This window comes from Phoxinus phoxinus (assembly GCF_949152265.1).
Source record: "Phoxinus phoxinus genome assembly, chromosome: 19".
NCBI classification, from domain to species: domain Eukaryota; kingdom Metazoa; phylum Chordata; class Actinopteri; order Cypriniformes; family Leuciscidae; genus Phoxinus; species Phoxinus phoxinus.
Window position 1 is genome coordinate 13,077,360 of NC_136894.1, and position 25,625 is coordinate 13,102,984.

At 37.5% G+C, this 25,625-nt stretch overlaps 1 protein-coding gene across 1 annotated transcript; it reads right to left on the minus strand.

Moving 5' to 3' along the window:
* Positions 1-2,758: 2,758 nt before the first annotated feature.
* Positions 2,759-10,394, minus strand: LOC306986997 (serine/threonine-protein kinase Sgk1). The gene is made up of 12 exons (XM_079590875.1): positions 10,158-10,394; positions 9,462-9,537; positions 8,189-8,296; positions 8,016-8,073; positions 7,841-7,924; positions 7,627-7,758; positions 7,419-7,531; positions 7,181-7,304; positions 6,444-6,539; positions 5,242-5,397; positions 5,064-5,153; positions 2,759-4,470 (listed from the first exon to the last, which is right to left on the minus strand). Exons 1-12 carry the CDS (start codon positions 10,225-10,227, stop codon positions 4,303-4,305), a joined length of 1,275 nt encoding a protein of 424 aa, XP_079447001.1. The 5' UTR covers positions 10,228-10,394; the 3' UTR covers positions 2,759-4,302.
* Between the last annotated feature and the right edge of the window lie 15,231 nt (positions 10,395-25,625).

Here is a 25,625-nt window from a genome sequence, read left to right on the forward strand (position 1 = left end):
ACAGGAGTTACACATTCTGACTAGCAGGCATCCGAGGTGGCATTGGTGACAGTTGTATTAGTCGTTATTTGATTATTAAATAAGTATTTTAATTTTAGGATCAATCACATCGACTCATTTTACAATCCTACTATCCCTTTATTTAGACTATAAACCCTTAGCATTCATTTGGTGACATAACGTTTTGAGCAGCATTGCAGACTTGTCATGCTGTTGGCTATATGTATTAAGGCTAACTAACAATTAATCGATCATTCATTTAAATGACGATCGATCATGGAAATTTGTGTAAATTGACATCCCTACATGGAAAATTGACCATGGAGATTGGAGAATCAATGATGGAGGATGGAGAACAGACAATGGAGAATCTGTAGTCTTTGATCGCTAGTTTGACATGTTCGCCAATAGCCTATTAATTACCATTGCGATCAAATTTGACCTCTGATGAAATTCTGCCAGTGTCAGTCCTGACGCAGCACAGTCCTGCAGTGTGACTTCTCCTATGACGACCATCAAATCAAAAACCAATTGGAGCACAGAACCTGATTACGCAATAAGTGTGACAAAAATAACCAACCACCTGCTCCACACACATCGTCTTTGTTTTGTTCCATTTTCTTTTCAAGACAAGCCATTATCACAATTCCCGCTAGAGACTGTCTTTGTTTGCTAGCCACCATTTCAATCCTGCATCTCTATGCTGCTCACTGTCACCAAACTTGTTACATTTTGATGATGTAAAACTCTGGACGAATCTTCTTGCGTGCATCTGTTTTTAAAGAAGTGTTAGATTACTTGCATAGCCTCTAATAACAGAATTGATGTATCTTACTATGAGAACGCCTCATGTGTGATCGACTGTGTTAGGGGAATAGTCGCAGGGGGCACCATGGGAACTTGTCCCACTGTCCCTCCTACAGTGGTAAGAGAACCTGCTGAACTGGCCCTTAAGAATTTTGAAATGGGACCATCTACAATTAACAACCTTCTTCGTTTGCCTGAGGAAGGAAGAAATGTGTTGAACTCCAAGGGGGGTGGAGCAAAAAAAAACAAGGAGCCTGATTCATCCTCAAAACACTGTTGGTGCTTGGCCATGACCGTAAAGCCAAACAGTGCCTTGGGATCCATGGGGTCATCAAGAAACTCCACTTTTTCAGAAAGGCCTGAGAGACTGAGCCATAACGCTCTTTCTCCCACCACAGTTAGCCGCATACTCCTGCTGCCCGCAGCTCTGGACCACCTCATGTGACATGCGGAGATTCAGATCTGCTATCACACAAATCTCCACCCAAAGAGCTTGGTTAGGAGAGCTCCCACTTTAGCAAAATGCACCCAGCTAACAGCAATATAAATTGTTAGAAAGAGAACTTAACTGTTGTACAGTCTGATATAAAGACAACTGATATCCCACAGTGTAACACGGCTTACAGCTGGGATCATGTTTGTACAGTCTGACAAGCAACAATCGTAAAGGACTATTATAAATCGTACAGTCAGTGTGCACCTGGCTTAAGAATACAACCCCTTTTATACTTTATTGCAGTTTATCCCACCCACTGACTTAAAGGTACAGGGAATTTTAAGGCTAGCAATAGTGAGCTAGCTTTGAAAGCATAATAACCCACCCTACCTTCAGGGCGTTTCCAAAGCCACGCCTCCTTCAAATCACATGAACGCGTAGTGTTAAACTACCTCATGTCTCAAAGCACATAACATCACAATAATAATGAACATCTGATACTTAGAGCACTGATATGCACCACCTGACTGCTGCAGTTACATTTTGGAGTTGATAGTGTTGCGATTGAAACGCATAAATTCGAGTCACGAACCACTCCCAGTATAACGTCACAGGCTCCCATCTCTTCCAAATTACAGTAGTTATGGCGTGAACGCAGTATAAGCTCATTGTTTTGGTTCAAGAGGAACTGTAAAAGGTGGCTGCTGTTTCAGTTGCAGTGCTCGTGACTGATGCCTGTCTAACTCTGCATAGCATGAAAAGCGCTGATGTCGTGTGATGTCTGTGCGAGCAGGGTGCGTGGAGTTATGTAAATATGTATGTTGATAGCCAGGTATGACATTGTATCATTGCATTCTGATCGAATGCAAAGATTGGACTAACATGGACTAACAATATATACAGTATATATACATATAAATACATCTATACCACTTAACTATCAGAATGTGAAGAGACCAGCATAACAAAAAATGTTTCTGGATCAAATCACCTACACTGGCTTTAAGCGGTCAAGGATAATCCCATTATTCACTGTGCCAAATAGCAAGATCAAGATGCACTGAAATAGCACAGGTCCCTGAACCTGCCAGAATCATTTGTCACTTTGATCATTTGAGAATAAAAATTTACATAAAAATGACAAACAGATCACACTCACACTGCCTTGATCATAACCAGGATATATATACCAACTGTTTTTAACATTGATATTTGGAACCGTTTCCTGAGCAGCAAATCAGCATATTAGAATGACCATGTAGAAAACGGTTGTTTTGAATCTTACTAATATTTCACACTATTACTGTTTATACTGTATTTTACATCCATTCATCCATTTCCCATGTCACTTGTCCTATGTAGGGTTGCGGGATCCCAGCATCTCAGGCTGTGGTAAATGAAATACCCTGGATGGATGACATGAGAAGATTCACAACCCCAAACTGAATAAAAAATAAATAAATAATTAAACAAATGAAACATCAAATTAAAAGTGAAGAATAAGTAGACATGTATAAATGATTCATTTTTCAAATATTTATTTTGCATTCAAATAGATCATTCTCCAATATTCCATCAATCTAAGAATTTAATACTCTGATCATTAGAGGTAAAATATGTCACATGTAAATAAATATACATGGAAAAATATAAAACAATATATGAATAACTTCCAAAAATGGAAGAAAATAAACATTTTCAATATTGCCATGTTTGTAGTTATCTAAAATACAACGTATAGTACATAACTGGTCCAATGATATGACATATATTACAATTAAAATAGGGATGCATTTCATGAGGGCATCCAAACCCCTCTTCTTCATTAAGTCGATGCCACTCAATCGTCTCAACAACGTCTTGCATGACAAATTGTTCACATCTCTTTCAAGTCACCATTTCTATTGCACAGCATTCCATGTCCCTGTCCAACCCAGAACGATGCAGACAGGAATGATAGACACACGTGGAAATGCATCACAACATACATAAATTAGCTGAACAGGCACAATTTGAACAAAAAAAAAGACACAGTTCCTTTTGGGCTAGTACATATAACTTCTATACATGATGCAGCTGGTTTCAATACAATCTAATCGACATGCTGTGTTTTCGCTAAACATCGATCGCTTCAGATAGTGATGATAAATGGATGTTTAAAACACACATCCATCTCACTAAATGCATGATAAAAGAATGTGATGTACGACTAGTAAAATTGCCTTCCCAAGAAACAGTGTCTGGCATATTGTGTAAAAGTGCTGGCATTGGAGAAAAAAGGAAAGAAAGTGCTTGTAAGACAAAATATAAATTTTAGGAGGAACACAGGATGCCTTCTACTCAATCAGACAAATAATCACAGCTAAAAGCCTTGTGGCTTCGTAATCTAAACTTCCCTTCTAATATAAATCTGAGTAGGACCAGAGTTAAGTCAAACCACACTAAAATAATGCAGTATTATAAATATTGCAGTTATTAAATGAACATTTGTCAATAGGAAGAAGATAATAAATGTACTCATTAAAAATGTATTGATATTTGAGACGTACAGCCTGTGTATCCTCTTGTACTGGTAGGGGTTGATGTATACCATCCGTATATTTTGTACATTTCTTGATCCTTTACCTCCACTGTGCAACGATGCATGAAAAATGCAGTTAAATAAAACATCATCCAAAGACATTTTTGATCAAATGTAAAATCACAGAAGGCGTTTCGCCCAGTAGCTGGTGCCATCATCTCCGGCAAGCCACGGTCAATTTGCCTGTTTCCCTCCCCTCACAGATCATCCGTTAGGCACTTCTAAGCTCTCTCTCTAGGAGCTCAGGTCCTCTTTGCAACCATTGGCACACATTTCATCTTTTCTGGAAGTTGTTACTGTAGTCCTATAGCGTCCCATGTTCCTCCTGGGCATGCACGAGTATCCGGGTTGTATCAGTGTCCCTTTGTGCTGCCAGGTCGTACTTGCAAATAAATTGGAAGAGCTAAGTGTCCCACCCTGTGGTCCTTCTTCTGTCCCGATGCTGGAATGGACATTCTGGATGGTGTCACGGAGGCTGTTACTGGAAGGCATGGTCAGCCGGTGGACCATAAGAAAAACCTGGGAACGCTTCAGCTGCCTCCCGTACGCTGCTGGTCATGTGCAGGTTATCAGTGTTGCATAGGGAGGTCGACACAGGTAAGTGTGTGAACTCTGGGTCAAAGTGCCGAAGGTCAGTGGGACCACTCTGTAGATTTAATGGAGACAATTTATTACATCTCTATGCAAAGACAAGGATTTATGGTAAACTAAAATATACTTTAAGGCAAGACACTACAAGCAAAACCATTTTTTCATGCACTGGTCAATTTTACGATTTTGGGCTATTTTGCTTCCATAAAACGTAGACTACTGGAAAGAAATTTGTTTATTATTATTCTTTATGTATTTGCATCTGTAGATTTCAAATAACACATACCTTTAAAGGCTTTTCTCTCAAAATTAATTAAGAAAAAAATCTAAACCAGGAATCTAGAACTTTAGTAGCACTTGCATACACCAAACATACTCTATTCACCCGTGCTGTCTTGCCTTAATGTCATTGCTTGTATGTCATGCATTTAAATATATTTGTAATTACACAGTTGTAATGATGAAGTTTATTTAAAAATATATTAACTTTAAATGTAATATTGAATAACACACCACAATATGTGCTTTAGTATGCACGTCAACACTTCAAAAAATATGTACTTCTTTAAAGCACAACAAAGGATTACTAAAAAGTTTAGTATTAGCATTATTACAAATTATTACTATTCAGGTAAATTATTAACTTACCACTGAAGGAATGAAAGGAGGGACGATCTTTTTGGCCATGAGGTCATCCCAGTTGATGGGAGAGAAGAAGCTGTGGAACTTCAGCTCCAGCTACAAATAAGCAAAAGTTTGAATAAGAATTGCAAATCTCAGGAAAAGAAACCATATGCGAGTAGAACTGGTGTGTTTTTCCACTTACAAAATCATCTTTGGACCCCAGTCTCTTGGTACGGTCCTTGTGCAGCAAACCCTCCAGGAGGTCACGGCCAGAATTGGACACATTAGGCTTCAGGACTAGAGGCTTGTGAAGGATGTTGTTGTACATCTCGGCAGTGTTGCGACTGTAGAATGGAGGCTAGAAAAACAAAGCGCGAGAGATTAATTGTTTGCTAAATGTATCCTCTGCTACAATGTAATAAAAAAATTGTTGTTTCAAGTGTTAAAATGCCTTAAAGGAGAACTCCGGTCAATTTTAACATTGAGCTCAATTTTTTGTAAATTTGGAGTGCTGTCAATACAGAGAACAACGACAAAAATCGGTGTTGCCTACACTGTGTTATCATATTTTTAAAATTTACATCCTATTGACTTGAATGGGGCAAGTTTTAAACTTAACCAGTTCTTAGTCTTATCATCCGTGATGTGTCATTACAAGTGCCCAGCCATGTTGAGTGATTCCTTCAGAGTGAACACGAGTGAATCTGACTGCAGTTGTCTGCAGTAGATGTGAAAGATATGAATAAAAATGATGTTATATCAGCCAGCGCACATACCTGTATTTAGTTCCTGTTTTCGGTCGAAGTCCAAAGTAGTCGATTGTCGAGTTCACGCGCATAGGTTTAGTTACTATGATCACGCGCGTGAACTCGACAATCGACTACTTTGGACTTCCACCGAAAACAGGAACTAAATACAGGTATGTGCGCTGGCTGATATAACATCATTTTTATTCATATCTTTCACATCTACTGCAGTCAGATTCACTCATGTTCACTCTGAAGGAATCACTCAACATGGCTGGGCACTTGTAATGACACATCAAAGATGTTAAGAGGATAAAAGCAGGTTTAAAACTTGCCCTATTCAAGTCAATAGGGTGCAAATTTTAAAAATAGGATAACACGGTGTAGGCAACACCGATTTTTGTCGTTGTTCTCTGTATTGACAGCACTCCAAATTTACTAAAAATTGAGCTCAATGTTAAAATTGACCGGAGTTCTCCTTTAATTTTGAGTTTAGTCAACTCCAAGTTATCACTTAGTACAACTTCACATTTCAAGTTGACTAAACTTACAATTTTAAGGCAGCCCGTACACTTATTTTCTTAAGTTGAAATAACAATTATAATTTTTTACAGTGTACAACTGATCTAGTCATTTTTCAGACAAAAGGTATTCTCACCAGTCCATACAGCATCTCAAACAGTACTGATCCCAGGCACCACCAGTCTACTGTACGGTCATAGGCCTGTTTCTGGAGGACCTCAGGTGCCAAGTACTGTGGGGGGAAAAAGAGAAAGAAATCAAAATCTGTTTAACTCCAAATTTCTAGTCAAATATAGACAAACTATCTTATATTCCCCTGTGAAAAAGAAGTTTACCTTTGGATACTTTTTTCAAAAAGAGCACTTATTACAGAAATAATATACTTTAAAAGAATACACTTAAGTGTGAACTGAATACAATGATTTCAGACACTGGAATTAAATGGAAATGTATGTACAGTATGGTTTTGCATTTATGGTAAACTAAAATATACTTTAATTTCTATTTTAAACTTGTTTGTTTAAAAAATATATAATGATGAACTTAACATTTTAATATAAGTACTTTGCATGTGCTTTAGTATGTTAGTAAACACAAAATAAGTGTACTTTATAGCCTGACATAATTATTTTAAATGTACTTCAATGTAAAACGTTTAGTTTGATATTTTAAAAGTGTACTTAAGTGTGTTAAACAGTCATGAAAGTGTACTCCCTTTAAGTAGCCTAAGTGGCCCTCTATTTTATTATTATAATATAATCTGCTAAAACAAAAAAGTTTTTGTTTTAAAAGAAACTTTTTAATTTGAAGTGCTCGTTCAATACAATTAAACGCACTTCTTTTTCACAAGAAAGTCGTTTATGAATGACCTACCTCAGGAGTTCCACAAAACGTTGTGGTTGTGCCATTTGATTCCAGTCCCTCTTTGCACAGACCGAAATCTGTCAGCACAATGTGGCCCTGACAGTCCAAGAGGATATTCTCTGGCTTTAAGTCTCTGTGAAAATTGACAGGTAAAGGTAAGACCCCATGGTCACCATTATAATAAAACAGAATCGAGTACTCAGTTCAACTACTTCTCCACTAGGAGGCACTGCAGGCATTCACATACCTGTAAACTATGTGCAGTGAGTGGAGGTAACCGAGAGCACTAGCTATCTCGGCAGCATAAAACCTCGCCCTGGGCTCCAGAAACACCCTCTCGCGCTGGAGGTGGTAGAACAGCTGCAGAAGAAAAACACCAAGAGTTCATGAATTCAGTCGTCTATTTTGAGCTGAGGCGTGGCCTCTTTCAGGCTATGAATGCATTGTTTCCTAACCTCGCCGCCATTGACGTAGTCTAGCACGAAGTACAGTTTGTCTGTGGTTTGGAAAGAGAAGTGCAGTCCAACCAGGAATGGATGTTTGATATTTTTCATCAATACACTCCTTTCCGCCATTATATGCTTTTGCTGAAAAACATTTTAAGTGTCATTGTTATAATTGTGGCGAAGTGCTTTCACATCTATATGAGAACATTGCATTAGGTCTTACCTCTTTCTTTTTCAGAATGATTTTCTTCTGTAGCACCTTCACAGCATAGTATTGTTCGCTTTCCTTGTGCCGCGCGAGCAGAACCTGTGGAATAAAACGCCGTTAGCATTCTCAGTTTTAAAATATGACATACGTGTTTATATCTTGACTGTATGAAAAATGAAAAGTTACCCACCTTTCCAAAGCTCCCCTTCCCAATGATCTTTAAGTAGTCAAAATCTGAAGGTTGGATCCTGTTAAGGAAATTAAAAAACATCAGTAATGCAAACAGCAAGCGGCCTGACTGACGGAAATCCAATTAACCAAACAAAAGATTGAGAACAGAAGTTTGGAAGAGTAACTACGTACTGAGTTTCTTCAGCCAAAGAGCTCCTGGGATTGGTCAAACACAGGTGATTCTCTTCCAGCTCCTCATTCTGGTTTTCATCGATTTTTAAGAATGAACCAACCTCATCACTAGAGAAAATAGATTTAAAAAAACATTTAGTTTTTTTTTTTTCCGGATAGTTAACTTTGTTCAAAACACACAGTTTGTAAAATCAAAAGACAAACAAACAGATTAGTTACAATGGAAATCTATGGAGCAAATATCAGTGTAATTATTACAATTAATATATTATTATTGTTATCATGATTAAAAAACAAACTAAAAACATTATTTTTTTCCCCTTTAATAACAGTGTTTATTAAAGAACGTATTTAAAACTTGTGATTAATCAATTGACCTATATTGGAACTCCCAGTTTCTGTTAGTAATATGTTATACTTATAATATTATATTATAGTTACAGTGCTATATTATAGAGGGCCTTCAAATATTGTGTTGGGCAGTCAAAAAGGTTGAGGACCACTGAATTATTTCTTGTAATGCCTTTGCACACAGATAGATGGCAGTGTTGTTGAAGTTTATGAGGGGCCATTTCTGGTTTTGGAACATTAAAAATGACTTGATTATAATTTTAACCTGACAAGACAGTTGCAATCGGTGCAAGAATATTACATTAAAATCTACTAAAATATAGATCAAATAATATTTTATTGAAACTTCGTAAAATCAGTCCTCCTGCCCAAAAATGATGACCTTTAGTCTATTGAGGGACACCCAGCATCTTCCAGCATGAATGAATATTGTGGAGCATATGGAGGGTAGAGATGCGGTGAGAAATTTTCCACTGGTCTGACCTGAATGGCTCTAAGACCAAATGGGCCGCACTTAATTGAATCAGGCCCTTATCCTCATCTAGGGGACATAAGGGATTTTCTCAAAGGTGCTTACTGCAGCCAAGCGGCGGCCTGGACAGCTGCTTTTCGCAGAGCATTATTCTTGTGCTTGGCTTTATCTTGCCGGTACAGATTAACCTACACAATTAGCAGAATGTACAGCTAAAGTCCGATGATGGGATTACAGGTTACACCAGAGGTTACAGTGTTGGTGAATGAATGCTGGAAATTTCCTGATCCACTTTCTTACTGATTTTGAAACACAGAAATCATATGCTCGTATTTGTTCATTAGCCTATGTCTTTTGTCTGTAAAAAAAATCTACATGTAGCCTATAGGCTGATTTTAGGTAAAAATGCCTTCTTTTTTTTCTCATATAATGAAATATTGGGATACTTACTGTTGACAAATGGGTGGGTTGGAAACAAGCTTCTGGATGAAGTCGTTTAAGCCCATCTTCCTTTCTTTAATAAAAGCTGAAATGAAAAATAATAATTTACGTCAGAAGGAAATCCACAACTGACGTCATGAACACCCTTGCATTTGAACTGAATGAAATGCCGAGAAGGGAAACCCTTAAAAATCTTAGAGGTTATCGGTAAAATAAGGTCTATGCCAGAAATCGTGTAGCTAATATACATGCTGTGATTCAGGATCCGTGTGAATGTGGTTTAATGTCAAGAACGTGTCAGTGTTACACAACAGACCGCATTGCTCACTGTATGCAACTGTACACATCACGAACGATGCTTCATCATTTCTCTCATTCTCATGAAACACCGACCACCTAATTTAATTAACCAATCTAAAAACAATTAAACCCGAATAAAAATGCAATGCAATTTTAATATGATTTTTTTTAATGCGACTAGCGAAATAATAATAATAAATTATAGACCTAATTAAAATAGACAAACACAAAAACGGCTAGAGCACCTCTAAATATTTTTTTTCCTCCCTTTACAGTAGTTTAATTGCATTTTTGACATATTGCATCTTTTTTTTCTAAAGCATAATCAAATAAGCAAAGTCGTTTATAGACATAACTAAAACAAAATAACTCGCATAACTCAAATCTGTTGAGAGAGAGACGTACCGGTGAGAACTGACACGATCCCCCTCATCTTGCAGTATGTCAAGTCGCATCCAGCCTGAGTAACTGCCATCCCTATTATTTTTTAAGAATAAATCCACAGGATGAATGTATTCCTTTAGAAGCCTTTTATTGCAACGCGCAGATCTCCCAGCAGCGAACCGTTTGAGTTTGACGAAGCGCACTACAGGGTTTTGATGCCAGGCTGTTGGATGGGCAGCGATACTGTCTTTCCCCGCCAGCGCTGGACTCGTATTTTTATACGGAACACGTGGTTGTGGAGGCGAGGCTCTGACATAACTTGAGTAACCGAGGAGACTTGCAAAATGTGATGTCACGGGATCCCACGAATCTCTGTTTCACCGGTAGGGGGCGATGGAAGGGGGGGCGGAAGCGCTTCCATTCAAGTCAACCAGATCACACGCTCTCTCTCTCTCTCTCTCTCTCTCAATTGAAAATTGCTACACAGCTGGCTCACCATCTCATCATAGTGTAACAGATTAACTTCTAATCCTTATCAGTAATGACGAAGAAGAGCGTGAAGCAGTAAAAAACGAGAAATGAAATGCATTCAGTGAAATTAGGGCTGGATCATGCATGACATGAGATTATTGTTAATGGAAGACATTCCTGTGCTGAACAGATGTGCAAAAATATTCTCCCCATTACTTAGAGAATGAAGCACAATATTAATCTGTTAAAGCCTGTGTTTTAACAGATTCTTTTCTGTGAACAAGCCACTAATGTTCAGGCGATCCGACCCGGTCAAGGGTGTGTGAGGAGGCTGCGCCATCAAGGCTTACGTAAACCGATACTCTGAGCCACATCATTTATTTTTCAGCCTGCTCTCCATATGTGGTCCACTGACCCTGTAAGTTATATAAGTGTGTCATAACATGATGCCATCCTCGATCTTATAATAGAGAATTTGTCCGGTTAGACATCAAGGGGGACAACTGGTATAACCCAGGGATTTCGAATTGGGGTCGCAGGGCCCGCAAGAGAGTATAAAGGTGTCTGCAGAAAAGTGTATGTTTCCAGTGAATATGTATATACAGTATATATTGTAACTGTGCGTGTATATGTAGGCTATGTGTATTTATATAACCTATACTGCTAAATAAATATTATTTTTGTATTATATTTACAGTGAATTAAAATGTAACTGTATTTATATAAATATATATTATATTACTAAATAAATAATATTTTTGTATTATAAGCTACAGTTAGATTTATACACATATATTGATATTTTCACTATAGGGTTTTCTTTGCGGCCCCCTGGGACCCCAGTTTAAAATATCTGTTTTCTTATTAAGTTTAATTGTGTTGTGAGATTCTGTATTTTTTTTATTAGTCATATATATATATGTGTGTGTGCTATAGTTTTCATACATTTTAATATTTATGTTTGTAATTTTAGTAGCCTGATGCATCAAGTTAAATAAATAAAAAATAAAAAAGAGAAATGTTGCTCAATAAACCTGGTGCACGTGAGTTGCATTTCCAATTCCATAGAACCATTTGGGACTTCTTCTGGAATGTATAACCTGTTCTATCTGTAAATCCAGTCTACACATTATGCCGCTGGTATCCTTTCATTTTACACAAAGAGGATACGTTCTTTTTGAGAGCTTTAAAATCACCTGGATGAGGAGCCTTGCCAAGTTCTGTTTACACAAGCAGAATCGGGTGGCATGACATTACCCGACTTAAGAGTTACATGCTTTGTATCCAACCAAACATTATCTTTCAGATAGCAGTTAGGAGGAACCATGCTGGGAAATTCAGCTGGAGCAGGTTTCAAATAACAAAAAGATAGGGAAGTTATTCGGTGGAATACTGGATAGTGCTTATCAGGTTCCACTGTATTTCAGCTCATAATGGATGAATAATAGACAGATTTCAAGCCATTTTGATGTATTCCTATTTTATACTCAAAATGTCTTACTCTTCTATGCAAATAAACAAAACATACTGATAAAAAAGACTGATGATTACTTCCAATCTATTTTTTTGGCAAATCAATGGCTCTAATAACCCAATACCCTTTCAAATAAGTAAATATTTGTTTGTTTATGCTGACACTACGAGACACAACAATATTATCCACCCTATCAGGTGACTATATCTGGTGGTTCAGCTAACCTTTTCTTTTTTTGTCTCGTCTCTTCCTCCCCCCACTAACCTCCCCATATTTCCACATAACCGTGTTACTGTAACAGTATCTCATATGCCAAGCGCACAGGTGGCAAAGTCTTTCCGCTGCTCACCGAAGGTCCTTTGAATGAGTCAGTCATAGTTGTCAGAGATCCAATTATTACTATTTATTTCCTGTTACTACTTGCCGAGTTACCGTGGAGACGCAGGTCGACTGAGAGTGCGCAGTAAGCTGGTGTGTGGTGGGCGTTCTGGCGCAATATGGCTGCCGTCGCATCATCCAAGTGGATGCTGCACATTGGTGGTGGTTGAGGAGATTCCCCCCTTCTATGTAAAGCGCTTTGAGGTCTCAGATAAAGCGCTATATAAATGTAACAAATTATTATTATTATTATTATTATTATTTGCATAACAGGGCGAGTGTCTTTCGGTCAGATACCGTCTGCCACACTCTGGTGGGCAGGAAGTGAATCATCTGAAGAGAAGGGGGAGTTTATTCTCAACTTCTGCACCTCCTCTCACTGCTCAGGGCCGATTGCCTTTCTGGCTTGCGCCACTCTCATGCCCACACACTCATGTATAATAGATCGATTTCTCTATAGCTGCCATTCGACCCATAGTCTTGATGTTTGATGTCTCACTTCTGTGTGTTTTCTTGACTAATTGATTCATGATTTCCCCTATTTGCATTTTTCTCTCTCATCTCATCCTTCATATGCCTCATCTATGTATTGTTCTCTGTAATGTGTTTGTGTAGAGCTCAATGGGAGCTGTGTAATTTGCATTGAGGCATCTGTAGGTGGGTGTTCTTCAACTGTTAACTATTGCTATGTTGATTACGTGAGTTAGAAAACAAGTTACATTAGTAGGCCTGTACCATTGGTGGAGCACTCCATTGCCATTTTGGGGTGAATCCTGCATTAAAATGAATCATAAATTGAATATAGCTGCGAATAGGAAGGAAACCATTTACAATAAGGTTCAATCACATTAGTTAATGCATTATGCATTATTAACTTAAAAACACGAAACTTTTATTTTACAGCATTTAGCAGTTAATGTAAGTTTATAAATATATTGTGGATTGTTATGTTAATTAATGTTCGTCCTTTAATGTAAATTTATACAAATTGAAATATACATGTATTAGTACTAAGTTAATTTAATATAAATTTTAAAGAAATGATGAGTTGTAAAATCATTACATTATTAACCATTAAATCATAGCTAAATTAATTAATTTGTTAAATATTTAGTTTAACATTAACCTAAATGAATGAATGTACAGTAAGCGTATTGTTCATTGTTAGTTTATTCATTAACTAATGCAAAACATGACCAACTGAACCTTATTGTAAAGTGTTAGAGAAGATCTATTGAAAATGGCCTAAAATAGTTAGAAATATAAATAATGACATATTATTTTATTCATATTATTCACCAAATATCATTAAATAATATCAATATATCCCAAAACTAATCTTCTTTGTTAACAATTGACACTGATTGAGTCACATGCTCTAACAGAAAGTCTCTGCAAAATTCCAGTGTTCGTGAGTTTGGGGGTTTCACGTTACTGTACTTCCCCTAAAATTATTATATGTTTGTGATTGTTGTTTCTCTTTCTGAGTGGTAAGAATTGAAGTTAACATGAAACAGCATTCACAAGCAATTTTATTTCCAGTCACACTTTATATTAGGTGTCCTATATGCACTTATATAAATTAATATGTGTTGTTGTTTTGAAAACACTTTTGCTGCTAGCAATTAATTATAGATGTAATTACAGAAAATTATTACAGCTGTAATTACATGGTATTTCAAGTACAATGTAAAAAACAGTGCACAATAAGTGCATTGTACATTAAAGACACCTAATTTAAAATGGGACCTTATTTTCTAATGTGATGTATAGGCCTACACCTGTTTCTAAATTAAACAAGATATTTATGAGGGGGAAATAATCAATAATCAAACATTGGAATAAAGTGCACTGATAAATCATACACAATTAAGGCATGTATGTGTATTATGTGTTGATCAGCAGGTTGAATGTAAAAGTGAAACAGAGCATCCTGCTCACCCGGGTAACAGATGAAACAAACAAAGCCAAAGAGATCAAAGCCTAGGCAACTAAATCAGACTAAAGTGGATTATGTCTGTTGTGATGGATGAATGAATGGACTGGCAAAGCTGATCTACTGAACACATATGTGCCGTGATAATGATTTTATTGGTAATAATATTGCTTCCTTTTTGCAAAATGAAGGACTTAAAGTAAGTGCAAAAAGTGAGGGCAAAAGAAGGGACTCTATCCAGAATATAAATATATTGACCTTTTTATAAAGGTGGTGCAAATGTCACATTTGAGAAAATGTTATTTAATCTAGCATGAAAAATATACACATCCAATGACTTCTGCCACCATTAAAGTGAAATCTAAAAAGTCCAGGTGTTTCTTTTCTAATGACTTCAGTTTGACGGCTTGGACAGAACATCCTTAACAAACACCCCAGTCTGCTGTCAGCGAGAGATGGCGAGGAGGTGCGTGAAAATCAAGCACTGCCCTCTATTTCATATTCAATTTCCCTCAGAAATACATAACATTACGGAAGTCTGCCGCAACATCCGGTTCATTTAACATGGGAATTTTATGTGTGTTTTACCTCAGAGGTTTTGTCTTTTCAAACGGATCCTACAATTCTAATCATACAGCATCATAATCCATCGCTATTTTTAATTATTAACTCATTTTAATGAACAAAAACGCAATACTTTGCAGTGTCCTACATTTGTAACCTTGTTACTGATTTTCTCTCATTACAAAAAAGTTACTTCAAAATTGCGACACCTAAGAGCTAACATATTTTTATTCGGATCTGTTCTACAAGATGAGGAGAAGTACATTTTCTCATTCCATTTTTTAAATATATATTTTTTAAATATTGATTTGTCATCTGCATTTGTCAAGAAGAACCATTCAACCCTGTTACACAAGTTACTGTAAATGATGTTCTTACATTCATTACTAATATATATTTGTAAATACATATAAACAAGCGTTTGGTCCTCAACTACAGTATAACCCTACTTAGTGACTGCTTAATTTAGGCCAAATTTACAACCCTGTTACTCATATTATAGTTCTTTATTTTTCTTTATTTTTTTATGTAAATATTGTCCATGTATTGATGTTTATTTCATGATCATAAGCATCCCACAGAGCTTTAGGCTTTATTTAGACATGTCCCACAGATTTGGAAACAGGGTTCCAAAAATTGCACAATTCCTTTGTTACAGCGAGTACAGTTTACAGTCAACCTGTATATTAGGTGTCTTTAACAATGTACTCAGACCTACATAAAAAACAAGTACAATGTACTTATTGTGTTTATGCTGTATAGCAAATCACTTTCACTGCTAGTGAGGTGAGATACAGGTAAGGTTAAGACAGGTTTGGAGGTATGGGTTCAAGAGTGTAATTACAGTGTAATTATTGATGTAATTACATGCAGGTAATTTTAATAAGTATAATGTAAAACATGTATTTATACATAATAAGTTCATTGTACACTATCAAATGTATGAATTTAAATGTTAGCAAATACAGCTAATATAAAGTGGGACCAAGTTGCATTATAGTTTTTTTAAAGTCCATTACCTACTCATTTTGACCCTTATATAAATAAATGGTCCATTTACTAAAAGAGTGTGATTGATAGGAAGGTTTTGGTTCTGTAATTTACTATTTTAAGTACATCTTCTTTTCTCAAAGATCGATGAAAATATAATTTCATCTTGATAAATCTCATAAAATTGGAGATTTAGGAGTAACATTTCACAGTTACACAGGACAAAGCAGGACTCTGTAAAGGTCAAGTAAAATGGTAACACTTTACAAGAAGGTCCCATTACTTAACACGCATTAACTAACATTACCTAACAACGAGCAATACATTGTAACAGCATTTATTTAACTTTTTTTAAGGTTAGTTATTAGACATACAACTGAAATACAAAATACAACTGTATATTGTTAGTTCATAGCTTAGGTCCATAAGAATATTAACAGATATCCTATAGATTTTAACTATTGCATATGTTGAAATTAACATGAACTAAGATTAATACATGCTTTAGAAATATTATTCATTGTTAGTTCATGTTAACTAATGTAGTTACCAAATGTCAACAAACGGAGCCTTGTTGTGAAGTGTTACCTGTCAAATTTCCAAACTTTGTTACAACTAGGGTGATACTGGTCAGTTTTTAGTTGAAAAACTTCCTACCTATGAATGATTTCTTCCCAGTCTTCATGGTCATTTAACAGCGTATCTCCCAGTCCGAAGTAGATCCTTCTTCTTTATTGTGCTTTGACAGAAATCCTTTTAAAAGCTGATTCTAATGCTGTATCCTCAGCAGTTCATCATTTTGAAACATTTTGCATGTGAACAAGTATGTGTGTGCGGGTGTGTGTAGGTGTGTGTGTCTAAATCTCTCTAGTGCTGCAGTATTGTTAGAGGCGGTCTCATCGCTTCAATTTCAAAGATCAGCAAATTATTGGCCTCATCACTCTTTGCTCTGTATCTCTTCGCCTCTCTTTTTGCTCTCCTTGTCTTTCTCATAGTTCAATGATAACTGAAACCAAAAACTGGTGACGTATCTCCAGCCTCCCTTGTTCTTGAGTCTTGCAAACAAAGCGACAGGTGTCGGATAGCAGCTCGTCTCACGAGTGTCCTGGTACCGCCCTATAGGGAAACCAGTTTCCAGGTTACAGCAGTCACTAGGGCAATACCTGCACCATTTTCTACACTAGTTTAATTGTGCCATAAGCTTCTAATGACTTCCCAGGTCCATTGCTACGCTCTGGGAATATCTTACATTAAAAAAAAAACACACAAATAAAAACAATGACTAGGCAAGTTTTTGGCTGTTAAAAGTTGCGTAGTCAGGCAAATGTGCAGCTACACCTGGCCAGGATGATTTTTGTGTAAATAGGCCAGAGGCTGTGCATTTATTACATACACTGCCTAATATATTTATATAATCAATATTACACATATATTACCTCCAATGTCCTAATGACATCAAATGGTTACAATTTCATTCAGCTTTATTAAAAAGAAAACAAAGCTAAATGTGGAAGTGCTTCAATGTAAAGAAGCACATTTCCCTAAAGGTTGCCTAAAGGTTTCCTCATTAAATCATGAAGACGATCTAGAGATTTTTAAAGAGACAATCAAATTTTTATTACTGATTTCCTGCCCAGTGCACTTTCATCTCCACTGTAGAATAGTTTTATGTTAATGGCCTTTTGGGTAATAGAGAGCACCTCAAATGGCATCTGCTAGGCTGTTCTTTCTAAACGGCTGGCTTAATGGCACACTGGAAGTTTAATGAAACCATTATATCCTTATTATTGCCTAGCCCTTTCTATAAGACACCTCAATATTTATGTCTTCATACGTTCTGCTGACCAATTCAGTCAGCCTGGAATCAAAAGAAGGACACAAAAGCAATTTCAGCTAAAGCTTTCTTATCAAACTGTTGCAAGAGACGACACGCAAAATTAGGATTTTGTTCATAATGTTCTTATTCAGGTTTTTGAGTGGTGTAATGTTCCTCCGGGTGAATCACTGTATTTATTGACTTCCTTATGATGACTGTGGTTATTATTAGCACCAAATCTATTATAAAATTGCTGTGACTTTACATTACTACATTTAAAGTGAGGACAGACATGCAGAACAATGAGCTGGTTGTCAAACCGAGTGGATTTTCCAGTTTTTATTGACATTTTCACATGTCTTTTTTTAGCCACACTGTAGAAAATTTGAGCATTGCCCCATGACGCTTTTAGCAAAGGAACTGAAAGTGTTGGTAGTTTCATCAAGCAATGGCAGTCACTTGCTACGTTATTAGAACTTCCTGTTTAACTAAATTTAGTTTAATGTGATAATTCCGTGTGTGACTGGAATTTTTTTCCATCACTTTACAAATCACTTACTAACTAATTGTTGTTGTTGAACATTTTATTATGGTTCTTACTACGATTGTTAGCTCCTTAAGCTAACAATATAGGTTACTACTTTACAGTATATCTGATCACTTAGAAAAGTAACAGCAAACTCTTCAGTAAGCCACAGCATTACTGAGGCGTATGCAGCGCAATACATGACGTTACACAACTAAGTTTAATACTTAGGTAAGAGTTGGTTTGAAATCCATGAGTAATGAAAATAAAAAGGACAGCAATGTCCTGGGATTGTAAAACAGTGACGACGTTTGTTACATCACAAAGAGGAAATAGCTTGAAATAAAAATAAGAAGCAGAACAGAAAAACAGAAGCATTTTATTTGATTTTACCGTAACTGATTTAAATTGTATTCATATTTCCAGACTGCTATGGAATGTTAACATTCGCAATAATCCATGACTGGGGCTGGGCTGATGACAAGCCAGCTGGAGTTTCTTGTAAGCCCAAGAGAGTCAGTACTGTTTTTTTTTGTTTTTGTTCTTTTTTTTTTAAATCAAAGTTCAAACAAGTGCAATTTCTTCTGGTACTGTACTGAGAAATACTGATATGTACTGAGAGGATGGAATCAAAAAGAGATAAAAACAACAACACTTTATCTAACAGCAGTTTGTTACGGACACCCTTGTGAAAAAGAAATGTATTTCTTTTTAAACTGTACTTGCAAACCTGTACTTGCAAATGATGACATTTTTTAAACTGTACTTGCAAATGATATAATATTAATTAAATAAATGGCTACTTGAGTGTAGAGAGTACACATTCATGACTGTTTCTTAACACAAGCAGGTAAGTACAATTAAAAAGCATTTTATAACAATGTCAAACTAAATGCTTTACTTTAAAGTACAATTTAAATAATTATGTTTTAATAATAGTTGCCGTACTTTAAAGAAGTACACTTATTGTGATGTGACTAACTAACATAAAGCACGAGTAAAGGATTATTATCATTTTAACTGTGGTGTGTTATTCGATAGTAAAGTTAATATATTTTACAATAGCCTACTAAATTGCAGCATCATAACTACAAATGTGTAATTACAAATATGTTTATTATATAAAAAGTTTCAATAGAAATTACATAAAGTATATTTTTGTTTAACCACTTTAACTATGTCAAAGACAATAAAAGTAATTATAAAATTACACATAAAGATGCGTTTAAGTCCTACTTAAGTGGATTAAAAAGCATTCTAAAGTTCAGCTAATTGCATTTCATTTAAATTTAAACTATAATTTATTTCCATCTAATTGCAAACCTTTTATATAATTGCAAGTGTCCATATTTATGTAATATGCTAAAGTGTACTTCTTTTTCACAAAGTCATGAATGACCCAAACCATATAGGGACCTACCATAAAAGCCCATATAACCACCCACAATCCATTAGCATAATACTCTTGGGTTTTGCTGCTAAGCACCACTCACATTTTTTCTCAGAAAATCCAGATGTCTTTTAACACTTACTTGAACTGTGAATTATGAACTCATGAATATAAAGTAAAACGCTGTGAGTACTGCACTTCAGTAAACAGCATAATCGTCTAGTGTGATATTAGTTCTAATCATTCAGTGCTATAGGAGCTGTTTGAGGATTGCTCACTCATGCTTATTCATGATGAAGTGTGGGTAGCTGAGGAGAAGAGAGACAAAGATGACATTTTAAACCTGAACACTGTCTAAGACGCTCTTTAAATAGCCGTTGACCGTCTCTGAGATTGTACTTGGGACTTATAGACAGGATTGATTGGACTTATGGACAGGCACTGAAATCACGCTATACCCTTTTTAGCACATGCAGCATTATAGAACAGCTAACATCAACAACTCATTCACTTTTAACTAGTCAATTCAATTTGACTTAAGTCTTAATATGAAATTGATTTAGCAAACTAAAAATGACATTACAGCTCTGCCCTGACCTCACACTGATCCAGATCTCACCTGATCTAGAGCTGCAAACTTGTGCCAAATATAGCCTCACACTTTTTCCTGTCCCTGAGATAAGCTGTTCCCTTTGAGAATAATCTAAGTTAACACACAGTGAGAGATATATTATGTGATGTCCTCAGAGGCCCTACAGATGTTAATTAAACAATCTATGGCTGCTTGACATAAAGCAATGCAATATTGGCTGAGATTATAATGATTATGGTGTATGAAACGTATATAAGGAATTATTTTCTGGAACTAATAAAGAGCAAAGTCAAATTTATGCTGCTTTAATAACTAATATTGGGATAGATTACATATGCATAATATGCATTGCAGCCGTATAATCTTAAAAGCTGTTGCATCGCTCATACATGCACTGTGGGGTGTTAAAATATAGCCTTTTTCATATTAAATCAATTTCCATTGCAATTCAAACAGTTGTATAGGGACCACTGAAAGAACTTTTGGGGAACTCACCCTTGAGTATATGCTATAATCTGCATTTGTAGCATAGTTGTCTACACGTGTTGCAGGTCGCATGAATCTTTCCGCTCTGGACATTGTTGAGTTCTAAGAAAGACTTGCCATTCATTCCAGATTAGGAATGAAGGATTATTGTAAATCCATGTGAGAGGCATGTGCTAGCCTTCATTACATGAGAAAGGTTAAGTCTATATTCTCTCTCTCTCTCTCTCTCTCTCTCTCTCTCTCTCTCTCTCTAAGGTCAGTGTTATTTCAGTATCACTGAGATACTTTTTTTTGTGTGCTGTGTTTTTTGTCATTTTTATTTGGTTTGGCTGTGCACATTTTATTACATCGGTCTTAACATCTTGACCAATGCTAAATTGTTATGGGGGTGGGGATGGCCCTCAAGGGAGTTTCAATGAATATGTGGATTGAGTGGGTGTTGGAGCTCCCCTCTTACTGTCTTCATTGCAGCAGATGAAAACACCAACCCCACTCTAAACCCAGAGCCCAGCCCACCACGCCCCCCATGGACTTTAAGCCAGAGCCCACCACATACCCTGAGCCGAACCTTGCCGAATCTGGCCAGGTGCGTAAGCGGGCACCAACGTCCGTCCCAGAGGGCGTGTTAGTGGAGTATGAGGGAATGGAGTGGAGCCCCGACCATACTCTCTAGGCTGACAGGACTGAGTGAAGCTCAATTCCAGTTGTGTGAGTTGAGGTGTCCCACTTCCCTCCTCCTCTGTCTATGCATCCAGTTCTTTGGCCCCATCTACACCGGCTCCCTCCCATCCTATCGGCTCCTCCTTCAGTGGCATCACCCAGCTACTCAGATCTGCCTTGGGCTTTCCGGTCTCCAGCTCCGCCTTGGTGGTGATCCCCCTCAGAGCCGTTGTTCCCACCTTGGTCCGTTGAGGTCCCATTGTCCCACTGGTTTCGCCTTGGTCAGTCATCGCTCCATCTCTGCCATGGATTTCCGTGCCTCCTGCTATGCCTCATCTCTCCACCACATCTCCATTGACCTCCTCCTTCTCTCCCACTCCTTCTCAGTTCTCCGGTACCCTGGTTCAACCTAGGCCGCCACGGCTCTGTCTTGTTCTCCTGGTCCTCCTGGTGTCGCCTGGTCTTGTAGTCCCTCAGACTTCGCCCAAGTCGTCACCACGCCAGGCTTCAACTTGTTAGGCAGACCCCGGACTTCACCTTGGCTCCTCCAGCCATCAGTTCCAACGTGGGCCCTCATCCTGATGGCTCTTCGCTGGGCCGCTCTCTGGCTTCTCCCTCCATCATCTTCACTGTGTTCCCCAAAGCAGGGTCCTCCGGTTTCCTATACTTCGCCTGCTCCTCGTCCACTGCCGGAACCCCCTAGTTTCTCTTTTGGGCTTTTTACACCACGAGGATGTGTTCTCCTTGTACCTTTTACCTGAGTTATCGTTCCTTGCTTGTTTCCTTGGTTTCGAATATGTTTAACACCTGTTCCTGGTTTCATGGATTGTGATTCAGTTTCCCCAGTTTTGTGTTTGTCATCATCAGACTTTGTGTAGTTGCTTTGTTAAAAAGTCACCCGTATCCTGTTATTTCTGCGTTCTGCTCTTCTTTGGATTTAACTACACTGCGTATACATGACATTAACCCTTACCTAACAGTCCACTAGCAGTCTACTAATACTCTGATGAGCGTTGCAAAGTTACTTTTAGTTTGAAGAGTGTCTACAGTGGGCCATCAAAATAAAGTGTACCCCTTTTTTATATTTTATATAAAATGTCTTTCTGAAAATCTACCGTCATTGTAACAATTTACTATTTAGATTAAGTAGCTCTCAGAATTTTTGTTAACTTAAAAAAAGCTCAGGATTTTATATTAATGTATTAATTTAATTTCATGTTTCATTTGAAAAGTGAACGTCACCGTTATCAAAGTGCTTGTTGTCTACTATTAGCAACATCACATGAATGCTCATCACATGAAAACTCATGTAACTCACATATAACATTCATGAAATACCTTCAAACAACCTGTCACATTTGTGTTTCTGTCTGAGTCTTGTTTTCATTAGTCACATGTCTTCCTTTGTTCTGTTTTCCCTCCACTCCTTGGTTTCCATGGTAACCTTCATTAGTTCATCTGTCACACCTGTTTCCTCGTTAGTCTTGTCAGCTGTGTCTCGTTTCCCTGATCTTTTTCCTTATGTATTTAAGCCCTGTGTCTTACCTTATTCATGTTCTGAGGCCCCGTTTACACGTACATGGTTATTTTGAAAAACAGAGACATTTCCCTTAGTTTGTGCCCTTCCTTTACACGCAAACGGAGAATTCGTCTCTGAAACCGATTCTTTCTAAAAACTCCGGAGATTTTGGAAACCTTAGTTTGCACGTAAACTGAGTTTTAGCAGAGCCCGTCTACGGAGAGCCTGGCCACTCCCTATTAAGTCCTGTACTGAATTTTGGTTGTAGTTCCACCAGAGTTCCACTGGGGGGCGATCGACCGAGTGCAAAATGAATGGGAGTCTATGGAGCTAGGCGGCTAAATTTGTCTCTTTCACCCGATTCGCTCTGTGCACGAGAATATTGGGTACTTCGTTTCCGGTTGCCGTCTTGTTTACATCAGTGGACTGGCGTTAAGTTAGTTTAATCGTACGCAATGGCCCTTAAACATAAAAAAAACCTTGTGGAATGTCAAGTCAATATAAGAAAACAACTCACCAAGGCAAAAAAGTCACATCTTATTAAATAGGAAGATTATCTGCGGTGCTTTGGTGCTCCGTGTATCTACATCGGCTTTTATTCTCGATTCTCTGTCTCGTCGTCTTCTCACTTCGTCGTCTGCTCTTCAAAGTTATCACTTTCACTCATAACTGTAATCGTTTGATTGCATTTATAATTCTCTTTCTCAACATCTATCCTTTGATACGGAGTGTCTGGAGATCCTGCTTCATCTGACTCGCTCTCTCTCTCAATGTCTCTGACTCTGACAGCGGCAGTGTCGCCGGCGCAGTCTCAGTGCGCTGCTACCATTGGCTCGTTGGAGTGTCAATCAATGCAGCGCGATCAATGATTGGACGAAACACTTTCTCTTCTAAAACACTCGTTTTTCTCTTATTCTTTTTAATTTTCCCATCTTTTTACACATCTTTCAACTCTTTTACTCGTAGCCTGGATTATCCGGGTTACACTCTCCCTGCTTTGAAGATATGCAGGTCCGGCTGCATCCTTTAGGCTGCAATGTCACTGCAGTAGAATTCCCACTACACGTTACACGTTTTCTGAGGATTATCTCCAAAAGAATAGGGCTCTCCCAATGACACAGTGAAAGCTGCACTGAGCCCCTGCAGTAATGACTGCACAACCAGAGAAAGGGGATTGTCCAACGTGGGGTACTGTAGCCTTCTTGGCGGAATATACTATGGAATATACATCCTCTACGTCGTCCATCAGGCTACCGGAAACTAGACACCCCCTATCAGTTTCGCAGCCGGAAGTAGCATATGCTAACATGCACATAGTCTATTGCCGTTGAGAAATCTATGATTTGATTGTAGGTTTTGCAAGTTCAACATGGGTTATAGGTCGAAAGTTGAATGAACGAGTACTTATGTCCTTTCAATTTCTTACAGGTTGAGTTGTTGTTGCCCATAACACGCTAGCATTCTGTTAATGAACGCTGATTGGTCAGTGAAGGCCTGATTACGACCAGAGATACCGCTTGATGGCATCGTGGCATCCGAAGCGGGACCAGAATGTCTTCTAGCAAAAACTCTTCTAGCTTGTGTATTTACCTGTGTCAGCTGTGTTGTCGATGCCTCGAGAGAAAAGAAAGTGCAGAGCGCGAAAGCACTAAAGTGACTGAAGGATTGCCGTAAAGCAGTATCTCTGGTCTTACGATGTGTATGACGTCATTGACATTTGAAAATACTTTTTAAAGCAAATAAGTGACTCTAAAAAATCTAACACCCACAATGTGTAATTTCTTTGCATCTCCTTTCGAATACAACATTCAAATTACTAGACAAAAAATGATATCCTGAGAAAAGTGGATTTTTAGGGGTATAGCTCCATAGACCACCATTCATTCTGCACTCGTCCTGTGAGCGCCCTCATATGGAACCAGAGTGGAACTGCAACCAGTTCAGAAGCCGGAAGTTTAATGAGAGTGGCATTTCTCCCCATATTAGACATTCTCTGGTTTTAGGCAGCCGACGTCACAGTATGTGACAATTTTTGGGATTCTGATTGCCTAACGTGGGCTAGAGCTTCTTGTTACACTGCCACCTACAGGTTTGGCGTGCTCTTGACGGCATATACACAGGTTTGTGTAAACGAACACTTTTCTGAAAACTGACAGGTGTGCACAATGTTATTTTTGAAAACGGAGAGGGGTGAAATGTCCGTTTCTGAAAATAGCCGGCCATGTGTAAACGTAGCCTGATCTTCGTCGTAGTAAGTGTGTGTGAGTCTTCGATGTACCTGTATGATTTATATTGTGTACGTTTTCATTGGAACTTTTTGATTCTTCTTCTGCACCACACCGTGACACAAGCAGGGTTATTAGTCAACTAAAATAAAATAAAAATTGTTACTTTAAATAAAACAAACATTAAGTAAAATAAAATAGAAAGCTTATTTTATTTCTGCTATAGTTAGCAAGACAACATTACTTGTTTAACAACAAAATTACTGAAACTTTAAAATGAAAAAAGATAATATAAACAAAACTAATTAAACAACTTAAAAAGATCACAAATATTAATAAAAACTATAATAGTATCTAAAAAAAAAGCACACTACAACTACTATGCACAAACCAAGAAAATAATTTTCTATTTCTTTCTAGCATTTCTATTGATAAAATAACCATTTTTAGTGTGTACTATAA